Here is a 21605-nt window from a genome sequence, read left to right on the forward strand (position 1 = left end):
AGTGCTGTCAGCCAGTACACTGGGATGATGAGTGACTACTGCACATCGGGCCCGGGGAAGGTGGGAAATAGTAGTCTCCAAAAGAAAAAAAAAGCATGGAACATTATGAAGAACATTTTCCAAGTCTCCCAAGGTTTAAGGGACATGTTTGCGTGCCAGGGGAGCGGACGACGGTCAAGAATTTATCCTTGGGGTTTTGAGAATGGAGTTTTGCTTCTAGAGAAGTCCTTAGAGTCTGCTAGAGTTGGCTTGCTACAGTTTTCACACCAAAATCCAAATGGAAATAAAAGATTGAATGGAGTTATTAGATATCCTCTCACAGGGATAGATAGAATTGCTGGCTGTAACAAGAATTTAAAGGGAAGGATAAGAAAATAATTCTGAAATGTTTATTAACAATAGCTAACATTCATATAGCGCTATGTGCTAGGCTCTATGCTAAGCTGGGGGAGTGTAAATAAGCAGCACATTTTCTGAACTGGCAATGAGATGAGCCATTAAACTGTTCCTCATTATTATGTGTATGTGTATGGTGTATGGGGTGCTCAGGGAGGGGTAGTACCTCAGGTATGGAGGACTTGTCGTGCCCTCCTAGGGCAGCTCTCCAGCCTCTGACCCTCACCTGACACCCAGCTCTCACTTGTGGCTCCCAGTAACTGCTAGCATGCAGCAGTGGCCACACCCCGGGCAACGGCTTTGACAGGCCGGCCAAACCTTGTGAGGGTAGCCATAGGGTCGTTGACCCCTGGTGAACCAGGGCTTTGCTCACCCAGCATGTGAAAACTGCTTCGGCGGAACAGGCGGAAGAAACCAACAAGAAGGTTCAACGGCTGAGAGGGCGACGCAGCAAAGCACTGTGGAGTGCTTAGGGAGTGATGGAGCACAAAAGACAACATGGCCTTCAATTGCAGCTGAGGGTCTCCAGGTGTAACGACTTTTCGTGCCACTGGACCCAGACTTCCAACGTCGAGAGAGTGGGACTGTCTCTGTGCATCGACTTTTCCACTTAAATCTCCTTCACGCACAAGTGTCTTTGTGCACGCTCATCTATCATAGGTGAAAATGCACAAAGACAATCGTCATCCTCCGTTACCGAGAGACTACTACCACCATTATTATTACAATAATCCTGGGAAGTAGATGCTATTATTTTTATTTTTATATTTTACAAATGAGGAAACTGAAACAAAATGGTTAAGTGACTTGCCCAGGGCCATATAACTCCGTGTCTGAAGCTAGATTTGAACTCGGGTCTCTGTGCCTCCAGATCAGGCATTCTGTTTACTGCATTATCCAGCTAGTGTTTACATGAGCACTTTAAGGGTTCCATAACATTCTACAAATATTGTCTCATTTGATCTTCGCAGCTACCCTGTGATGTAGGGACTATTATCATCCCTATTTTACAGATGAGGAAACTGAAGCTCAAAAGTTGTCTTGACCAGAGTCACAAAGTGTCTAAGGTGGGTTTTGAATTCAGACACAATTGAATTCAACTGAATACAGTTTATGCATAACTCTTCTTAGTAATATGGGCACCATCACCCCGATTTTATGGATTAGGAATCCAAAGCACAAATAAATTAAGTGATTTGTCTTTATTTGTGGTCAATTTTAGGCCTCAGTTTTGAATTCAAGTCTCTAGGATTAGCAGAATTTCCACTCCAGCATGCACTTTTTAAATAAAAAAAAAAAAAGAAATTAACAAGCACTTTTCCTCCTTTTTCATGCTTCTCCTCTCCCAATGGGAGGAAGTGAAGAAAATAAAAACCCTTGTAAAAAAAAAATCCATGGTCATATAAAACAAATTCTTATATTGCTTACATCCAAAAATGTCTTTTAGTCCATCACTTCTCTCAGGAGACAGGTAACATTTTTCATCATAAGTCCTCTAGAATCATGGTTGGTCTGGTCCGAATTCTTAAGTCAAAATTGTTCAATTTTTAAGATGTTGCTATTATAGAATAAAATTGTTTTCCTGGTCCTACTCACTTCCCTTTGCTTCAGTTCATCCAAGTTTTCCCAGGTTTCTCTACTACATCTCCTTTGTCCCTTCTTACAGCACAACAGTATCCTATCACATTCATATACCAAAATGGTATATGACTTTAACTGATTTAAAATCAGTTAAAAACTGATTTTAGTTTGGGTTTCTAGTTCTTTGCCACCACAAAAGGAGAATCTTTTCTTTTTACTTGGACCTCTTTGGCTTATAGGCCTAGAAGTGGTATCACTGAGCCATTTTGCTCAAATTCACTTTGAAAGCATAAGTCTAGGGATTTTGTAGTCCACTCAGCCACAGAACAAGTAAAAATACTAGCCCGGTCTGTTTTTCACAATACTGTAGGTTAAAAATCTTTTGATTTTGCAGTTTAATGGCTCATCTCATTACCAGTTCAGGAAATCTTATGCTGCTCAGGAAAAAAACAAAAACAAAAACAAAAAAACACAACATTAAAATCAAAACTAGGAATCAGATGAAAATAGAAAGGTAAAACAGAAAAGGAACTAGACTCAAAATCACAAGACCTAGGGCTCAAAGCTCACCTCCAGACACTTATTAGCTATGTCAGAATGGGTAAGTCACAATCTTTTAAAGCCTCTTCCCTCATTTGGAAAAAAAGAGAATCCACTACAAGCCTTGCAGAATTGACGGGGGGAGGAGGGATGAGGGGGAATGTTTAATAAACCATCAAACTTTATATTAATGAGTTATAGTTAGGGAACAATACTTGGTTGTAATTCTTAGTACATACATGGCTGTATTTTTTCCCTGATCTGGGACATGGGCATCTCTGAAATGGAGTCAGGAGGCTAGATTGTCTTCTTTCGAAGAAAACTTTAGGAAGTGTAGTGGCAACGCATTGGAAACTAAAGGGATGTCCCTCAATCGGGGAATGGCTGAACAAATTGTGGCATATGATGGTGATGGAACACCATGCTGTAAGGAATGATGAACAGAAGGATTTCAGAAAGAGCTGGAAAGACCTGCATGAACAGATATGGAGTGAAATAACCAGGAAAATATTATACACAGTAACAGCTATAGTGTGGAACAATCAAATGTGATAGACTCTGTTACTAAAAACAATACAAGGACAATTTTGAGAGACTTGTGAAAAAGAATGCTATCCACATCTAGAGAAAGAACTGTGGGAGTAGAAACACAGAAGAAAAACATACAATTTTGCCGGAGGCCATCATACCCCAACCAATTGACAAGGTCACGGTCCAAGGAAGGAAGGTCAGCAAAGCAGACCCCAGAATGAGGGCCCCCTACTGATCCCCCTTTGTGACTTCTCTCCCCCAAATTTCCCCACCAATGGACTTGTTATGATTATTATTCTCTCCCCAATATAGGAGAAATAATATGAGCAAATTCTTATAGGACCAATAAACATATACCCTACTTTCAGCCCCCTAGGTTATTAACCCAAAAAGATTGCAGTTACAAAATAAAAGCCCAAAGATTATTGCCCATGCCCCCTCCTTTCTCAAGAACAAGACATGCACCAAGACCCTACAATAAACAATAGCCGAAAGCTTGAGTACTATAATGAATCTTGTCCTACAGTCACCACACTCCAATGAATTTGTTGGAACAGAAGCCAAGCAGCATTGCTGGGCACTTCAAAGTAACACAAGAAAAACAGAACTTGTAAATTAAGGAAAACCCCAAAACCGGTCTGCTTTAAGTCCTCACACCTAGATACAAATATGTTTTGTTGTTCATCTCCCAAGCAATTATGATGGATAGTGAAACCTGACCAAAAGCACAATGATCCTCTCAGCAGGTCAAGGGATACTAACCTACAAATGGCTTGATTCCCATTAATCATATCTATCACAGAGTGTTGTAGAAACCTAGTAAATGATCACAGAATTCTTTGTTGTAGTAACATCGTGTTAAACAAGTGTTGTTTAGGTGATTTGATAATATCCAATCAAATTGTAGAATGACACATATGTAGATAATTGTGTGTATCTGAAAACCTATATAATAAACGTACCACAATACTATGGCAGAGCACTGTGTGTGATGCCTGCATATCTGGGTTGAATACATGGTATTTCTCATCTCCTTATTCCGACCGTGACATCACATCTGAGCAGAGGGACCTTGGATCCTCAGAGGGGTCTCTGGATGGACCCCTGTATGATTTATCACTCAGTTATATGGGTATAGGATTTGGGGTTTTGGTTTTATAAGATTATTTACTTACAAAAATGAATAATATGGAAATGTTTTATGTGATAATACATGTATAACCCAGATTGAAGGGGGGGATGGGAAGAAGGGAGGGAAGCCAATTTGGATCATATAACTTTGGAAAATGTATGTGGAAATGTACTAATTTTTTTTAATGTAAGAAATGGTTAGTGTAGCAACAATGCAATGATCCAGGACAATTCTGAGGGACTTGTGAAAGAACACTATCCACATCCAGAGAGAGAACTTTGGGAGCAGAAATACAGAAGAAAAACAACTGCCTGATCTGAGGGATCTTAAATGGATCACCCTTATGCAAATGTTAATAATATGGAAATTGGTCTTGATCAATGACACATGTAAAACCCAGTGGAATTGTTCATTGGCTAAGGGAGGGGGGAAGGAGGGGAGAGAAAGAATATGAATCATGTAACCATTGAAAAATATCTTAAATTAATTAAACAAATGCAAACATTTTTAAAAATGGTTAGTGTTTAAAAAAATACTGTAGAGGGCAGCTGCGTAGCTCAGTGGATTGAGAGCTAGGCCTAGAGACGGGAGGTCCTAGGTTCAAATCTGGCCTCAGACACTTCCCAGCTGTATGACCCTGGACAAGTCACTTGACCCCCATTCCCTATCTCTTACCACTCTTCTGCCTTGGAGCCAGTACACAGTATTGACTCCAAGACAGAAGGTATGGGTTTAAAAAAAAATATTGTAGCCAGGGGACTTCATTTCCCAGCATTCTTTCTCTTCCTGGGGTCCCCTTGTCTTGTGTTCCTGTGTTGCCCCCTTGTGTGGGTTTGTTTATAAATTTGCTGAAACCCACACTGGGGGGCTTTGGGGTTTTTGCTTTAACTCGAGCACGGCAGGTGTGGGTCTCTGGCTCTTTGCTCTGTTAACTCAGCTGAAGGAATCCCTTTCTCTCCCACTTTGTTGTTATGAAATCCTATAAATTTAAATTCTTGGGGTATTCATTCATTTTTGGTCTTACATTAGGTAGCTTATTTGCTACCTTCTTAGCAAGCCCAAGACTTAAATCTTCCTTACAGAGCTGATCAAACCACTCCTCTGCTCTAATCCTTCAATGACGGCCATTTTTCCCCCCTACCCAATGAAGACCAACTCCTTGGCCTAACATTCAAGATCCTTACTTGAGCCAAGCCCCATCCTACCTCTTTTCTACTCTTACTTAGTTGTCACCACATATTCTGATTCTAACTAAAGAGAATCTTGTTAACCTCCTTTTCCTGCCTTTCTCACACAGTACCTCATGCCCAGAATGCTCTCTCACTGGCAAAATGGTGGTATGGCAGCAAGAACACTGAACTTGTAGTTGGAAGCCATAGGTTTGAACATTGGCTCTGCTGATTATGACATTGGATTCTCTATAGCGCATTGTGTTATCTTCTCTACTGGACCTCAGAGGCTGTGAGCTCAAAATAATCTAACCTAATAGTCAAAATACACTAAACTCCATCTAACAAATGAAGAGGAAACCCAGAACCTTGTAGCACACAAGTAGCAAAGCCAGAATTTAAGCATTGGTCCTCTGGATCCAGAACCAGAGGTCTCTCCAATCCCCATACTACTGCCTTGAATTTTTCTAGCAGTCTTCTGTTAATAAATACCTCTTGAATGGAACATTCCTATTGCTTTCCCCTCCCCCTGCACTGAATCGTCAGAATGAAATGGTTTGCCCTTGTCAGGCCCCACCGAGAAGCTGACGCCTTCAGCACATAAGAACGGTCACCACTGAGCCTAAGCCCAGCCTCGCTCCCCAGGGATATGAAGGAAGCAAGCAAGCTTTGGCATTTTCAATGATGCTAACATTTCCTCTGACACTTGGAGAGATATCTGAGAGAATGAAGGAAACAAATGAAAAACACCAACGACTTTGCCCCTTGGACTTCAAACTAACGTCGCCACCAACTTTAGCTGGATAACAAACTGTCCTGGAATACTTGGCTGGGGGTCAAGCATGCCAGCTCCCTGGTTACACCCTCGTCACTGCCCAGAGCAGAACACACTTTAACCTTTCTGCTCTTTCCATAGGTTTGAGCAAGTCCCCACCAGAGCCAGGGCTTGTCCCATCTCCAGGAAACTTTATATGTTGTCTAAATTGAGTGTCCCAGCAGGCTGCAAAGCAGATGGTGGCTCCAGATTCAGAATGTTAACAACGTTCCTACCTGAATCTCTGCCACTGGAGCTGTAACTCACCCACCCTGTCTGTCCAAAAGGAGAGAAACCCAGCCTCACAGTTGACTGCTTCTTAACTGCCTCTCTCAGCACCAAGGACTTCCCCAGCAACAGGCCATAACTTGACACTGCCAACCAGCCTCAGCACGGCATGGACAGAAGGAAATGAAAAGGTGATCAGGCCCTCGTTTTCCAAGGGGCAGGAGCTATATCTTTGCCTTGGCAGCTGTTACACAATTGCCTTTAGGCTCATCAAGTCTCAGCCATTGGCTATGAGGCCCAGGGGCAGTCAGACAAGGGACACAGAAGGAAACGAAGCTACGTTCTGGTGTCTCCAATCTACTAAGTCAGCACTTGCAAACGAAATCTGGCCACAAAACAACCAGGGGACTGAAACATATTGGACAGACAAATTCTGGTTCTGAGGCACTAGAAGTACCTTGGGATTAAGGGAAGCTATGAAAATTGGAGAGCAGAATAAAAGAAAATAAAGATCATTTTAGACCAAAAATTATAAATACATTTGCTACAAGCTTCCTTCAATGTTTCAAGCACCCAGAGCTTTATCAGTGTGAATAAGTCACAGCCCCATTTTACAGCCCACATCACCACCCAAAAAAAAACTGGAGGAAAACACATAGATATTTTTCTTACCTATGGTTGGGGGGAAAATATTAAACAAGGAAAAGATGTGATAAAATTGTAAGACAATTTTGGTTACATGAAATTGAAAAGCTTTTGCATGAAAATCCATTACAATAAAGGAAAATCATGTAACAGGAAAAAACTTTTTGCATCAAATATATTCCCTAAAGGTTTAGGGCCCAAAATAAATACAAATTGATAAAAAAAAAAATACAAGCCATTCCCTTATGGATAAAAGAACAATTCTGAAAAAAGAAAAAAATCATTAATAAGAGATATGCAAGTCAAAACCATTCTGAGGTTTTGAAAAGACATCCCAGTTAACAAACATCTTTTTCTGACCTACCCCTCCTCCCTACCAAAAGGAAAATATGTCTAGTTAAAATAAAACAAATTACCATATACACCAGGTTCAAAAATGGATGTCTCATTTAGGCCCTCATATGTCTAGGGTGGGGAGTGGGTAGCATTCTTCATCATAATTCCTCCAAAATCAAGTAAAGTTCAGCATTACATCGATTTCAAAAGGTATTTGACATTTTGACAGTGATATAAATTATTCCCATTTCCCTCTGTATCAATTCATACAAGGCTTCCCAGATTTCTCAATAACATTTGTCTTTCCCTTTTCTTATGATAAAACAGCCTTCGATTAAATTAATATATAAATTTGTTCAGCCATTCCAACTGACAAGAACTCATCTTTAATTTCTAGTTCTTTGCCACTCCATAAAAAGGCCTTTTCTATTTTCTTTGAAGCTCCTGGTCTAATAATGGGCAACAGGGCACATATACTTCAGCAACTTTCTGGGCCCAATGCCAAATTTCTTTCCAAAACGACCAGACCAATTCATTGAACCATCAATAATGCATCAATGTGCTAGTTTTCTGACAGTTCCTCCCCATTTTTATGAATTTCCTTTTTTGTCAACTTTGCCAATCTGATGGGCTTGAGTGAGGTGGAACATTAAGATTGCTTCAATGTTCGCTTCTCTAATAATTACTACAATATTTTTTTCACATGGCAAAAGTCTGGATTGCTCCCCTGAAAATGCTTGTTTATATCCTTTGATTACCAACCAGGGACTCTTCTTGAAATCTGAATCAAATTCCTTATAAATCTTATGAGACATATATCAAAAAACCTGCAGCAAAGATTTTTCTCCCCATTAACTGTTTCCTTAATACTCATGGAAATATGAGTATTAGTAGTTTTGGTTTTAGTAGCAAAAAACTGACTAAAAGCAGGGTAACGAGGGGTAGCTAGGTAGCTCAGTGGATAGAAAGCCAGGTCTGGAGATGGGAGGACCAGGGCTCAAATCTGGCTTCAGATGCTTCCAAGCTGTGTGACCCTGGGCAAGTTTGAACCACTCTTCTGCCTTAGAACTCAATATTGACAAGGGTAAGGGTTTTAAAGTAAACAAAGGAGGATAGCCATCAATTGTGAAATAGCTAAACAGATTGTGGTCCATGACTGAATGATCAATATTAATAATTAAGAGATGAGAAGGAAGACATATGAAGTGATGCAGAGTGAAGTAAGCAGAACAAGAGAAAACATACATAGTGACAACAATATAAGTAGAAAGAATAAAATAAAAGTGAATAATGAACAACATCTCCTTCTCTTCCCCTGAAAGATGAAAAAGATGAAACTACAGAGGTACAATATTATCAGTTACCAACAGATGTAGTCTATGTATTCATTGATTTTTGCCCAACTAAAGTTTCCTCTTTTCTTTTTAAATCTTTATTTGAGAAATCACAATGAGATAGTAGAAACTGAAAGCATCAATTTTTAAACATTTAAAACAAAAATAGGGTATTGATGTGGCAAATTTGGTAATGAGTCTCTTCAAATTTAAATAGCCCAGTTCTTGGTGACATGTGGTCCAATCAATACTGGTCCCATGTTTAGTAGGACCTTCTAGAACAGACCCCCTCTGTTGATAAGCCTCAAGAATTCTGGGTCATCTTTAACCCATGATGATACATTAAACTTTAGTGGAGGCTGATATATAATCGATTATTTTTAAGGGGAAAATAGCACCAGTATTGATATTCTCTCTCTTCACCATTGTCAAATACTTGGGTCCCATGAAACCCAGAGTTTGGATAACTCAACAGTCAATTTTCCACTCATCCCATCATATCATTCTTTCCTATTAGGCCTTTGGCAACTCACAGACACCCACTGTTGGTTATCTACCCAGAGAGCTCTTGAAACATGTTGCGTTCAATTTAAATCTGCTCATATAACCACAGTTGCATGGTCTACATCCTGCAAGGTACCCAAGACCAGGGCTGGCAACCACAGACAATAAATTCTTGACTCAACCTGAAAAAAAATTTTGTGTTTAGCATGGGCTTAAATGACTAGCTGTCAATGCCACATGATAACCAACAAAGGAAAGCAAAACTTTTCCTCTAGTTTGAATACTCTAAACCCACTTTAGATTTACCAAAATGCAGAAACCTCTACTTAAACTTTACAAATTCTCTTAAATACAAACAAGAGGAGTATAAACAAGTTTATTTCAGGAATATGCAAATTCTGACTCAATAGAAATGATTAGTTCTTCAAGAACAGAATGGGCTCCCCACCAAAATACAGGTGGGATAACTACCCTTGGATCACCTTGCAGATAGGACTGCTCTATTAGGTATGATAGCTGGATTAGATGATCTGTCAGGTTTCTTCCAACTCTTCTTAGAGATATCTTAGTATTCTATCCAGATTTTTCTTCTTTTCATCTTTTTTTCAATTCTGGCTTGTTGGCAACAAATATTGGAGGGTTTGGAAAATGGAGAACAAAATATGGAAAGGAGCTCAAATCCACCAAATGTTTCTTATAATAGCTCTGGCAAAGATGTTCTATGTGAGGTCAACATGATGGGTACAATAGTTTTCTGGAACATTTGTAAATTTAATTTATCCATCTGGCCTTATCACTCATTAGTATAAATAAAGATTTGCTTAGGCTAGTTTTCTCTTAGCAACTGAAAGCTAAGAGGTCATGATTAACTCCTTATTCCTAGAGCCAACCCTACTCTCCTAAAAGAGAACAAAGGGTGGAAAGAGAAAGGTCAGAGAATGAAAGAAAGGAAAGGAGTGGAGACAGAAAGCCTCACCTCCAATTATAATTTAAGCCCTGGGTCTCTAAATTTAAATATCTTTATTTTCTTGTTTTAAAAAATGAGTTGGCTAATAGATTACACTATGCTAAAATTCATGTTGAAAAAAATAAGACACACATTCAAGGCCAGCCAGTATTGAAAGGAAGTTGACTACATGACTAGATTAGACAAAGTCCATTAAGGGCATCAGAATGGTCAGAAGTCTTCAGGAGTGAGGTATAGTTAAGACAGTTGGTAGAAATGAGTCCTACATGCTCAATGATAAAGCATGAAAAGAGTCTTGAGTTGTAGTAGAATGTGCCACCATCTCCCACAAGGAAAAAACACATACAAACACAGGAAACTGGGGCTTAACACTGGAATCTGGTAGAAAACTTGGGAGATATTGGTAAGGTCAGGGGCTGTTCACTGGGCTTCACCTCCACACTCTGGTATTTGCGAATGGGATTTGCCTTATGTACCTACAGAGAAGACAAAAGAAAGAATCAGTCATCAGCTGTTATGGACCTGTCTTTCAGTTTCCAACTTTATGTAATTTAATGGGCAGAGAATCAAGAAGGGGGGAAAAAACCCATGAAGGATTCCACCCCAATTTCAAACCATTTCAGACTAAGTATTCCTTCCATATAAATAGATGACAAGTAAAGCACACACTCTCTATCAAAAAGGAGTCATTAAATAAACTACAAGTACTAGAAACTGCATCTCTGGAAAGGGCTTGGGGAGGGAGGCAAATGTGCACTCTTATAACCAGCACTATGCTAAATGAGGATAAGTATTGTAGGGGATAAGAAAAAAACTTTTTGTTCCATCCCTCCTGAAGCCCAAGGACTGGTTAGATAAGTGACTGAATTCTGTATTTAATCACAGGCGGGGGCACTAGTAACTGCAGAACCAATTCCATTAAAATAATCAAGGGATTTGGAACTATAGAGGACCTTCAAGACTCTCTAAGGCCAAACCCCTTATATTTCACAAGTGAAGAAACACAGAGGCACAGAGAGAGAAAAGATTTCATCCAAATTACACAGGTAATAAGTGGCAGCACTAGAATCTAAACTCAGGTCCTAACTAAAGATGAAGTACTCTTTCTTCTAAACCACATTATCTCCCTAAATCAAATAAAGTCCTCTAAGACTTACTAAAAGAACCAACCATTTCCTCCCCTGCTTCCCAACTTGTGCCCACAACTGTAGTCAGGCCCAGATTCTCCCTTTTCCTTATTATTGCTGTTTACTAGTTATGTGATCCTGGGCAAGTTACTTATTTGCCTCAGTCCTCATCTGTAAAACTGAGACCCACCAGAGAAGGAAATGGCAAATCATTTCAGTATATCTGCCAAGAAAACTATGTCCATGGGGTCACATAGTCTCAAATATGACTGAACAATAACAACATTTTCAACAATATTTTCTTAAAATATACTTGTTGGTAAATCATGACATTATTCCTATTCTACAGAACCAATCTATGATGGCCACGTGGAAAGAAAACTGTCTACCAGAAGGATATTCTTCTCCCCATCCTATTATGAGTTGCCTGACTGCTAATATAGTTAATATGGATAGGACTCACCACCAACTTTCTTCTTTCTGCTGAGGAAACACTCAAGTCTCATCATCCATCCAGCCACAGCTTCCTAAGGGCCTTCAGGTCGTACCATCTGACTTGCCTCTGTCCCTTACAGATCTCAGCATTCACACCTATTCTACTACCATATAACCAAGCCTATAACTTCTGAGCCTTTCCATTCAATCTAGAACTGGACTTAACTTTTTGAATTCCAGGAAAGCAGGGACCATTCTCAATATTCTGGCTTTATCCCCAGAGCTGAGCACAATGTTTAGAGTATTATGTTAAGTGTGTTTGAAGTAAATGTTTAAATGAATGCTTTTACATTGATCTACAGAAAGAGAAATTAAAGTCCTAAGAGGTTAAGTAATTTTCTCAGGGTTAACCTGACTCAAGTCTCATTCATTCTAAAGTTAATAGAGAAAGATCACTACACCATGGATGAGGAACAAAACCAATTAATACTAGGAGGACCAGGAACATCAACAGATATAAAAAAACATTTTTATATTACTCTGAAATAAAAATTTTTTATCCCACTTTATTTTTTTAAAAAGGCCCTATATCAACTGATGCAGCTTAATCCTTTGAGGTATTCTCATACTCCTATCTTTCCAGTACTCAGAGATCCAAATATCTGGTGACTTGTTCGAAGCAAAGACTCATGTCTGAAGCATATCCCAAGGGTGGCCTAACAAATTAATGCCAAAACAGAGCAAAATGAATCTCTGCTCCCCCAATGAAACAGCTAGATGACATGGAGCTATTAATTCATAAAATTACTCATTTACCAGTTCTTGTCTCAGTTTGGCTAGTTCTTCCTTCTTCTGCTCTTCTTCTCGTTGCCTAGCCTCCTCCAGTCTCTGGGCTTTCTGTGCTTCGATCTCAGCCATTTGTTTCTCAAATTCCTGCCGCTCTCTGGCTCTCCTCTCTGTTGCCAGTTGAAAAGGTTCCTGAACTATGGAACCAGAAAGGTCCTCTAAGTATGGAGATAGACAAGGAGAATCAAAAAACACAGGGTCTTCTTTATATAACTAGACAAATTCAGAAGTAAATTTGTATGGAAAAGGATCTGACAAGAATATTAAGAGGTACATTGAAAAGAAAACTAATAAAAGGGACTTGGTATTCAAGCTTTAAAATGTATTAGAAGGAGATTATAAAAACTGGCAAAAAAATGAGATACAGATCAATTGAAATGAATGGATACAGAAAACATATGGCCCAATATAAATATACAAAAAATTAGTGATTGATAAAACATTAGAAAAAGTAATTGAAGAAAGGTTCCATTATTTAACAAACGTCCTTGGGAAAATAGATTGTCAGTTTGATAGAAAGGGAATTTACATCAAATAATCTTGTGAATTCCAGCTGAAGACACAAACATAAAAAAAAAAGGATTCTAAAAAAAAAATGGAACTTAATATTGATGTCAACTGTGGAGAGTACACCAGTGTCATTCGACAAATGGAAGGTATTAATGCAGACAAGACATATATGCTTGACTTTGATGAAAGATTTTTAAACCTTTTATACAACTAAAAAAGTTAAAAGAAAGATAACAGCTTGGGAAAAAATACTTAAAACACATACAATATATATATAAAAACTTGACTTAGATATCTTCAACCTGTTAGCAAAAACTATTAAAAAGTCAATAACATCATTTTTAAAAGGAAACAAGCTGTTAATAGCCCACTTAAGAAAATGCTTAATTTTCCCAATATCCAAGAAGATAAAAATCAAGACAACTTTTAGGTATCATCTCGTACCCATCAAATTGGCAAAAATAGTTAAAAGCAACTAAACTCAATCCTGAGAGGATTGTGGCAAACCGGGAGTAATCAATCATTGTCAGTGGATATAAAAACTGGTATTTTTCTAGAGGGCAAAATAACAAGGGGCAATAAAGGTTACAAAAAATAAGTTTATCCTATTTAATCCAATATTATTCAATTCAATAATTAAAGTACTTTGAAAGTTATCATCAAAACAAACAAAAAAAGTTGTCTGGTCCAAAGATTTTCATATAAGCATTATGTGAAACTGCAAAAGATGAAAACAACCCAATTGTCATCAACAGGTGAATGGTTAACTTAATCATAGTATACTCATGGGATGATATGTTATAAAGCAATGAAGATGGACAAAGATGTAAATAAAGTACAAAGAAGACCAAGAAAGCCTCACAGTAAAAAGTAGAACCAGACAACTGAATTATACCCTAGAATTACAATCATCTGTATGAAAAATAAAAAATGAATGTGAATGAATAGAAAATACTGTTGCAGACTCAGAAAAAAATGAATAGTATTTTGATGCTTTATGCATAGAAATAAATTCATTTAAATGTAAATACTTAAGCCAATACAGATATCTGTTTTGGTATTTCGCAGTTTCTAATAAAAAGTAATAATAGTATCTACTTTACAGTGCTGTTGTGAGGATCAAAAGAGATAATGTAAAGTGCAATATAAATACAAGCTACTACTTTTTGCCTATGGAATTGGGCCACATCATGAGATGGAGAGTATCCATTTGGACTAACAAGGTCTCAAATTGCAGAAAAATGCCATTAAAATGGGCTTAAATGCATAGAGGGTGGAAAGTTCCACTTGCCTTGGAGAAAAAAATTGCTTTCTGGAAAGAAGCAGCTTGTTAGGTAGAGAGGCCTCTCTGGTGGCAAAAAGAAATGGTTTCATTTTTTTCTTCATTTCAAAAGACCTGGACAGAATGATTATCCACTGCTGTCTATGAAATAATTGGTGAGGGCTGGCCTTCAGAATGGCAACCAAATGCAGTGTCCCTGAACAATCTGAAGGGATCTAAAAAACACTATCCACAAGCAGAAGTAAAAACACCGATGAAAAGCAACTGCTTGACTACAGGGGTGGAGGGGATATGACTGAGGAGAGACTCTAAATGAACACTCTAATGCAAATACCAACAACATGGAAATGGGTTTGAATCAAGAACACATGTGATACCCAGTGGAATTGCACGTCGGCTATGGGAGAGGTGGGGGGGGGGAGGTAAAGAAAATGATTTTTGTTTCCAATGAATAATGTTTGGAAATGACCAAATAAAAATTTTAAAAAATAATTAATTAAAAAAAAAAGAATGGCAACCAAAAACACTTTTACATTTTTGATCTCTAAAACTTAAAGTAATTGCTTATGTCAAAATTGCTTTGTCTACCAACTAATGAGCAAAAATCTACCAAAAATAATATTTAATAATATAGGATTTATGTCTCTGCCATCTGATAAACCTATAATTTTGTCAAGCATATAAAAAATTCACAACTATAGCAAATAACTTGATTAGGGTACTCAACAAATGAACATTTTTAGCCTAGAAATGTCAAAAAGTTCTCTTAAATCAGTTTTTGTTTTTAATGCCTTATTAAATATGGTATACTAGAGATCATTTAATTTCTTTAAGACTATAGACTACTTTACAAATGCTTCAGGTCATCACTATAGAGTATCATAAATATAGAAGACTGGGTTGAATGTAATCAGACCTCAAAATATTCCCTGCAAGTTAAAAAAAAAAAAAACTTTGAAACTCCTGATATCAATTGGTTTTCTTGTCTTTTGTTTCTTACTAATAAAATAACAAGCAAGGGGGCAAAAAGGAAGAAAAAAATAGATAGCAAATTTCTGTAGAACCAGAAAGCTGAATGTAGAAAACATGGTTTCTATGGGATTCTGAGTTGGAGGAAGGCTCAAAGGATCATCTAGTATAACGTGTTGCATCTTAAGTAAGGAAACTAAGACCCAGATAACATAAGTAACTTGGGCAAGTGACCAGGAAGAAGCAGAGGCTGAATCTGACCCCAGGTCTTCTGACTCCAAATTCCATACTCTACTCTATCATGCTCTCTGAGAACAGCAATTTTAAGTCATGAAAGTTAAGAAAGAACAATTGTTACATACAGATTTTCACTTAACCTGAAAAATGGAGCGCCATATAATGCCTAACTGTATATAAAAATGAAAGTTAAAAAACGTCACAGGTCCAGAATGATAGACTGCTAAAGCCAGAAGGGAAAGAGAACATAGGAAAAATAGAAGCTGGCCTCTAAAGCCTAGGGATCCTGACTGCCAGACAAGTATTCAAAGACAGCATCACCAGGGACAGCTGAGTGGATTGAGAGCCAGACATAGAGATGGAGGGTCCTGGATTCAAATCTGATATCAGACTTTCTGGCTGTGTGACCCTGAGCAAGTCATTTAACCCTTGTCTAGCCCTTGACGCTCTTCGGCCTTGGAACCAACACATTGTATTGAATCTTAGACAGAAGTTAAGGGTTTGGGGAAGGGGGAAGGGGGAAGACAGCATCACCAACACCAGAATTCCAAACAAGCAACTGCCAACAATAGCTTGTAGAAGAGATGTCCTGAAAACCTAATCATTGAAGAGAAGACCTGGCTCTTATTGTTCTCAGCTATCTGATATTCTACAGGTGGGAAAACTTGCACTTCCTGTTGAAATGTCACCTACATCTGCCCAATCTCTTGGCCTCAAACATACTCTCTACTTCTCTGAACTGAACACAGCCATCATGCTCCCTGAAGGCAAAGAAAGAAATTCCCACATTCTCCAAAACCCTACTCTTTTAATGGCACAGTATCACACCAACACAACTAAGAAGCTCATCAGTTTCCTAGGCCATGGGAGTTTTACTATAGCTTCTTCAATCACCAACCCAAGTACTTTGGAAGTATACACAATAATCTCACCTGACGTTGGTTTTTTTTCCTTTTTGGGAACAAAGGGCTCCTGATGGATGACAGTGTTTGGACGAGCTTTGAAGCAAGCTGCTTCTTTCTGCTGCTTTAAATCTTCTTCAAGCTTTAGAAAATAAAGAGAAAAAGAATTCAACCATATGCTGAAATTAGATATATTTCTCCAACTCACTTCTCACTAGCAAGGAAAACCCTGATAGAAATAGGAGAGATTACAGAAACCTCATTTAAACCTGTTCAGATAACTGGCAACTTAAATATGTGAATCACAAAACAATAATTACCCAAATTAGACATTCTGTCAGAAAACACCATCCATGGAGGAAATTCACTAGTTCTTGGGAAGTAGAAATCTCTTTTGATGCAGAAGAAAGGATTTCTTATAAACAGGGGTCAAACCTTTAGACAGAAGCTCTAAATAATTGATGAAACAATGGAAATTTTAGGTCCCTCTCAGATAAGTTAAGGACTCAGCTCTCAGGTGAGACAACATCTAGTTAACAAACAATTCATGGTTTTGATGTTCTCTATTAACTAACAAAGTTCCTGACAGAATACTTTTCTGAGAAAGCATTCTTACCATACTCTGTTCTTCAGTGAACCAATATCATAAAATACAATAACCAGGTTTGCAGAGTTCTAGAATGTGAAGTAAATCAGTCTAACAAATTGATTAGTTAAATTCTTAAGGATAGTCTCCCCACTTCAAGGAAATCTAGTAAATTCAGCTAACTGCTGAGATTACTACTCTAAATATAATTCTTATATCAATTTTCAGATATACTTGCAATACAATGGGTCCACCTGCTCTTACTAATTTCCTAGTAGCTCTCCCTCTGTTCCCACCTGATGCTTCCAGGTCTGGGCCTTAAGAGCTCCTCGTTCATCTGTCTGTAAGTGGAAAGGTTCAAGCTGTGTCGGATTCTTCACTTTCTTCTCTGGCAAGCTGACAGTGTCGAAGTGAGGCAGGGGATGTGCCTTGAATTTAGGTACCTAATCCCCCCCAAAAAAAGAAAAAGAGAAAAACAAGTGAATAAGATGTGATTCCCTAGAAGACATAGATGGGGCCTCCAAGCTACAACCTCCAATATGTCTTGTCAAACTGACCAGGGACTGGTTCTCAATCAGTGTATACTGAGAGTAATATATCCGGCTCACACTATAACCCTCCAAATGCATCATGACACACAGAGACAAACCAGCAGGGTCCTTCATATGAGGGATTCATTTGTTGCTCTAAGAGGAGACTCCTCTCCTTTAGACCAAGGTTCTGACCCAGAAGCAAGAACACTTCTAAACAAGAGCAAGTCTCTAGGCAAAATACTGCAGGGGTGGATGCCCTTGAGGTGCCAAATCCATTATCTATTACATGGCCCTATGTATACACAATATCCTCGTTCAACATGAATTCCTCAGCAAAGGTAGGAAGCAGATGATCAGACCATCAAAAGAATTATCTGCCCCTAAGTATTAGTTTCTAAATGAGACCACAGATAGGCCCAAAGACAGTTCTTTTTATCACACCACATCTTTTGATTCGTAAACTTTTCCTGCTACTTAACAACCTCAATGACCAAGAGAATCTCAGATTCTCTTATATATAAACAGTTCTCATTTAATGGAAGCGAACCATTGTGCAGAGCTTCCTTCCCTTCCCAGGGCTTCAAGGGGCCCCAGTCTGGTCCCCTCCTTGACTCTGCAGCCCTGCAGCAATTTAGTGCCTTGGCATCCCAAAACTAGACCAGTTTCAGGGTCTAGAGTAGAAAAACCCCTCTTCTCACAAGGATCCAGCAGCCCGCCAGGAGTGGGAGCAGGAGAAAAAGCAAGAGTCAGAGCCAAAACCCTGATCATATGACCTCAAATTTGCATAATGTGAATTTATATAAACACCTGGTCATATTTCAATGAACCTAGAGAGAAGAGAGGCAAGTCAAGATGTTAACAGCAATGAAGTCCCCTAACTCTTTCTGGGTTATGAGCATTTTTATCAGTCTGATAAAACCCCCCTCCTTAGAATGTTGTTTTTTTAAACTCTTACCTTCCATCTTGGAATCAATACTGTGTATTGGTTCCAAGGCAGAAGAGTGGTAAGAGCTAGGCAATGGGGGTTAAGTGACTTGCCCAGGGTCACACAACTGGGAAGTGCCTGAGGCCAGATTTGAACCTAGGACCTCCATCTCTAGGCCTAGCTCTCAATCCACTGAGCTACCCATCTGGCCCCCTTAGAATGTTTTTAAATGAATAAATAGGGCCACAAAGTCTAAGTACTACACTAGACCATCAGACTACAAAAAAAAATAACAAAAACAATCCCTGCCTTCAAGGAATGCATATTGTTAGTAATTTGTGGATTTTATAAAAGAACTGGGATGATCTATTCTTTCCACACTCTTAATTAAGCTTTAGTTAGTTCTCAATGGCATTTTCCCCTCTAAGAACCCAAGAATGGTCACCACAGCAAGGATAATCAATTAAGTTCATCAAGCTAAGAGATGCCTTCATGACAACATAAGGAGACCAGGGTTCAAGAAGGCCTTTGAAAGTCATAGCAGCACTCTCTCTTATCTCTGGGCACCTGCCAATAAAATGAGAACTTCTCATTGTGGATGAGGTCAGAAGGCATTTTTCTCTAATGAAGAAGTTCTAAAGTACTGAAGGACAATGGGAAGCTGCAGGTAGCTGACTTCAGCTTGTGATCTAAAGAAAATTTTCTTAGCAATCAGAGATGTCCAGAAGTGGGACAAGGCTGCCTTGGTAAACAGTGACACATCTCCCTGTTCTCCTGACCTCCCTTCACCTGTAGAAATGGAATAGGAAATATATTGATAAAGTATTGATAAGAACTTTAGGAAAGTGTCTCTGAGGCTGCAAGCAAAACAGAGTTCTGGACATGAGCTGAGAACTTGGAAGGAGAGAAGCAGATAAAATTCTGACAGTTGGTCACTAAGCTCAGAATCTCTCTCTGACTTCTGGTGAAGACAGACTCATCTCAGACCTTGCTCTACTTTCCTGCCTGTGAGAAATCATCATGGAGAAGAATCTGCTGTGTTGGAGAACTATTTTGAAGGAAGAAAGAAGGCCTGTTTGCCTGAACTCTGAGAGACATCAAAGACCTGTCCTCTGGTCAGTTAGCCTCTGCCATATTGGGCTAACTGACTACATTTACTTGAAGACAATGTTAACAATATTAAGTTATTTTAATATGGATTATAGTTTAGGTTTTAGTCAGATAGCATGTTATGTGGGTTTTAGTAAGTGATAAGAAGGGCAGTGTAACTAGAAGAAACAAGGCTTTGCTGTGAGGTGAAGAAATTAGTTCCTTAAGATTTAGAGCATCCGGTTTTACTAATCCTTACTTTATTCATTTTTCTATAACAGATTTTTATATAAATATACTCCAAGAAAATTGTATACTGGCCTGGTAAAGGGAAGCCACTCCTGGCTTTCCTTCAGAAAGGAGAGCTGAAAAATACTTTGTGAACATCAAGCAAAGTATTGTAACACTGTATCCTCCTCAACAACATCATTTATAATCCCAATACTTCATACCTCCATCACTGATGATGTTCAAGTAGGAGCTTAATGAGCATTGGTTAGGAATACTGCAAAGTTAATCAGAACACCTGTTCAGGTACCAGTTAGACTAGAGAGCCAATCTCTCATATCCCTTCTAATTTTGGGATTCTGTGGTTCAGATATAAACCAATTTCTAATGTTCTTCTCTATACAGGAATCACCTTTACACCTTTGGTGAACCTTTCTCTCCCCTCTCCCACAGCTGACAGAGAATTCTCATTAGCTGTCACAGCAGCCCATTCCATTGTTAGAGAGTTCTAATTGTGAGAAGTTCTTGACTGAGCACATTTGCTCAGAATAACTTATCCATTGGTCCCAGTTCCCCCAAAATACTCTCTTTCTAATGATAATATTTCACATGTTGAAAGCTGATTATCACCCCTCTCTCCCAAGACATCTCTTCTCCATGCTTCCCTAGTTACCCAAACCAAAACACTGGCACATCTTTCCTGACATATCACTATCTTGGTGGTGCTAGAGTTTGGAAATGCTCCTACCCCCCAAAAGGTGATGCCTAAAATGTGGAACATATAATATTCCAAATCTCTTCTAACAGGCACACAGTATGGTGGAACTCATTCTATGACCATTGGTTTTTCTGGGCAGTAAACAGCACACCATTGGCCGATATGGTTTGAGGATCAAATGAGATCAGAAATAGGAAAATATTTGGTTCTGTAACAACTGAGAGCTAATAGCCACACCTTAACAACCGTGTTACATTCATCATTCAGCCTCAGTGCAAAAATTCAAATAGCTACCTCTCCTTTCTGTAGCTCTTTTACTTTCTTCTCCTTTTGTAATTGCCGCTCTTTGTCCCGGGAATCAAAGGAGAAGGGGCACACCTCCACAGTTCTTTGCTCTGGGATTCGGGGTTTAAAAGGCACTCCACAGTGTGGCACAGGGTGAGCTTTGATCACTACTGGTTCTTCTTCCTAAAAGAAAACTTCCAGTCAGAAATAGAGCTCCTTCATACCAGAAACTTTGAATGTTAACAATGGGAGACAGAGACTAACGATACCTAGTGCTGGCTCTAACACTAACTCACTACATAATATAATCATAAGCAAGTCAGCCATGCTCTTCCCAGCCTATTCCCTCCCGTGGCAAATGAGAATAACCCCTATCCTTCCATGAGAGAATTTGCATAAAAAGAACTTTGAGAAGCTCAGAGCACCATAAAAAACTCCCAAACTATATAAAGTTTCTCAGCAGAATAAAAGCATTCCATTAAATGAGCACTATAGTTACTTACATCTGAAGGCACACAGGAAACATTACAATCTTATTTTGGATCCTATCACCTAGTAACTTTAAATGCAGCTCACTATGATAAGGAGTATATATCTTTCACTGTCAAATCACATAAAAATGTATCTGGGGGTATATAGGATCATACATTTAGAGCTCGAAGGGTCCTTGGAGACAAATCCAACCCCTTCATTTTATCAATGAAGATAATTTCAGAGAGGTTAGGTGATGTGCCCAAGGTCACACTGTTATTAAGT

The 21605-nt window shown here is 38.7% G+C and overlaps 1 protein-coding gene across 3 annotated transcripts in view; it reads right to left on the minus strand.

The window, feature by feature from the left end:
* Positions 1-9570: 9570 nt before the first annotated feature.
* TPX2 (TPX2 microtubule nucleation factor) overlaps positions 9571-21605 on the minus strand; it is a 60107-nt gene continuing 48072 nt past the window's right edge. For 2 of the 3 annotated variants that reach the window (XM_007474462.3, XM_001364503.5), the window contains exons 14-18: positions 20859-21032; positions 17368-17514; positions 16516-16627; positions 12556-12743; positions 9571-10653 (exon numbers count right to left, since the gene is read on the minus strand). In XM_007474462.3, the coding sequence (XP_007474524.1) occupies positions 10543-10653; positions 12556-12743; positions 16516-16627; positions 17368-17514; positions 20859-21032 (732 nt within the window). In that variant the 3' untranslated portion in view covers positions 9571-10542. The remainder of the gene's footprint in view (positions 10654-12555; positions 12744-16515; positions 16628-17367; positions 17515-20858; positions 21033-21605) is intronic. The other variant, XM_007474463.3, reaches the window with a different exon arrangement.

This window comes from Monodelphis domestica, chromosome 1 (genome assembly GCF_027887165.1).
Source record: "Monodelphis domestica isolate mMonDom1 chromosome 1, mMonDom1.pri, whole genome shotgun sequence".
NCBI lineage: Eukaryota > Metazoa > Chordata > Mammalia > Didelphimorphia > Didelphidae > Monodelphis > Monodelphis domestica.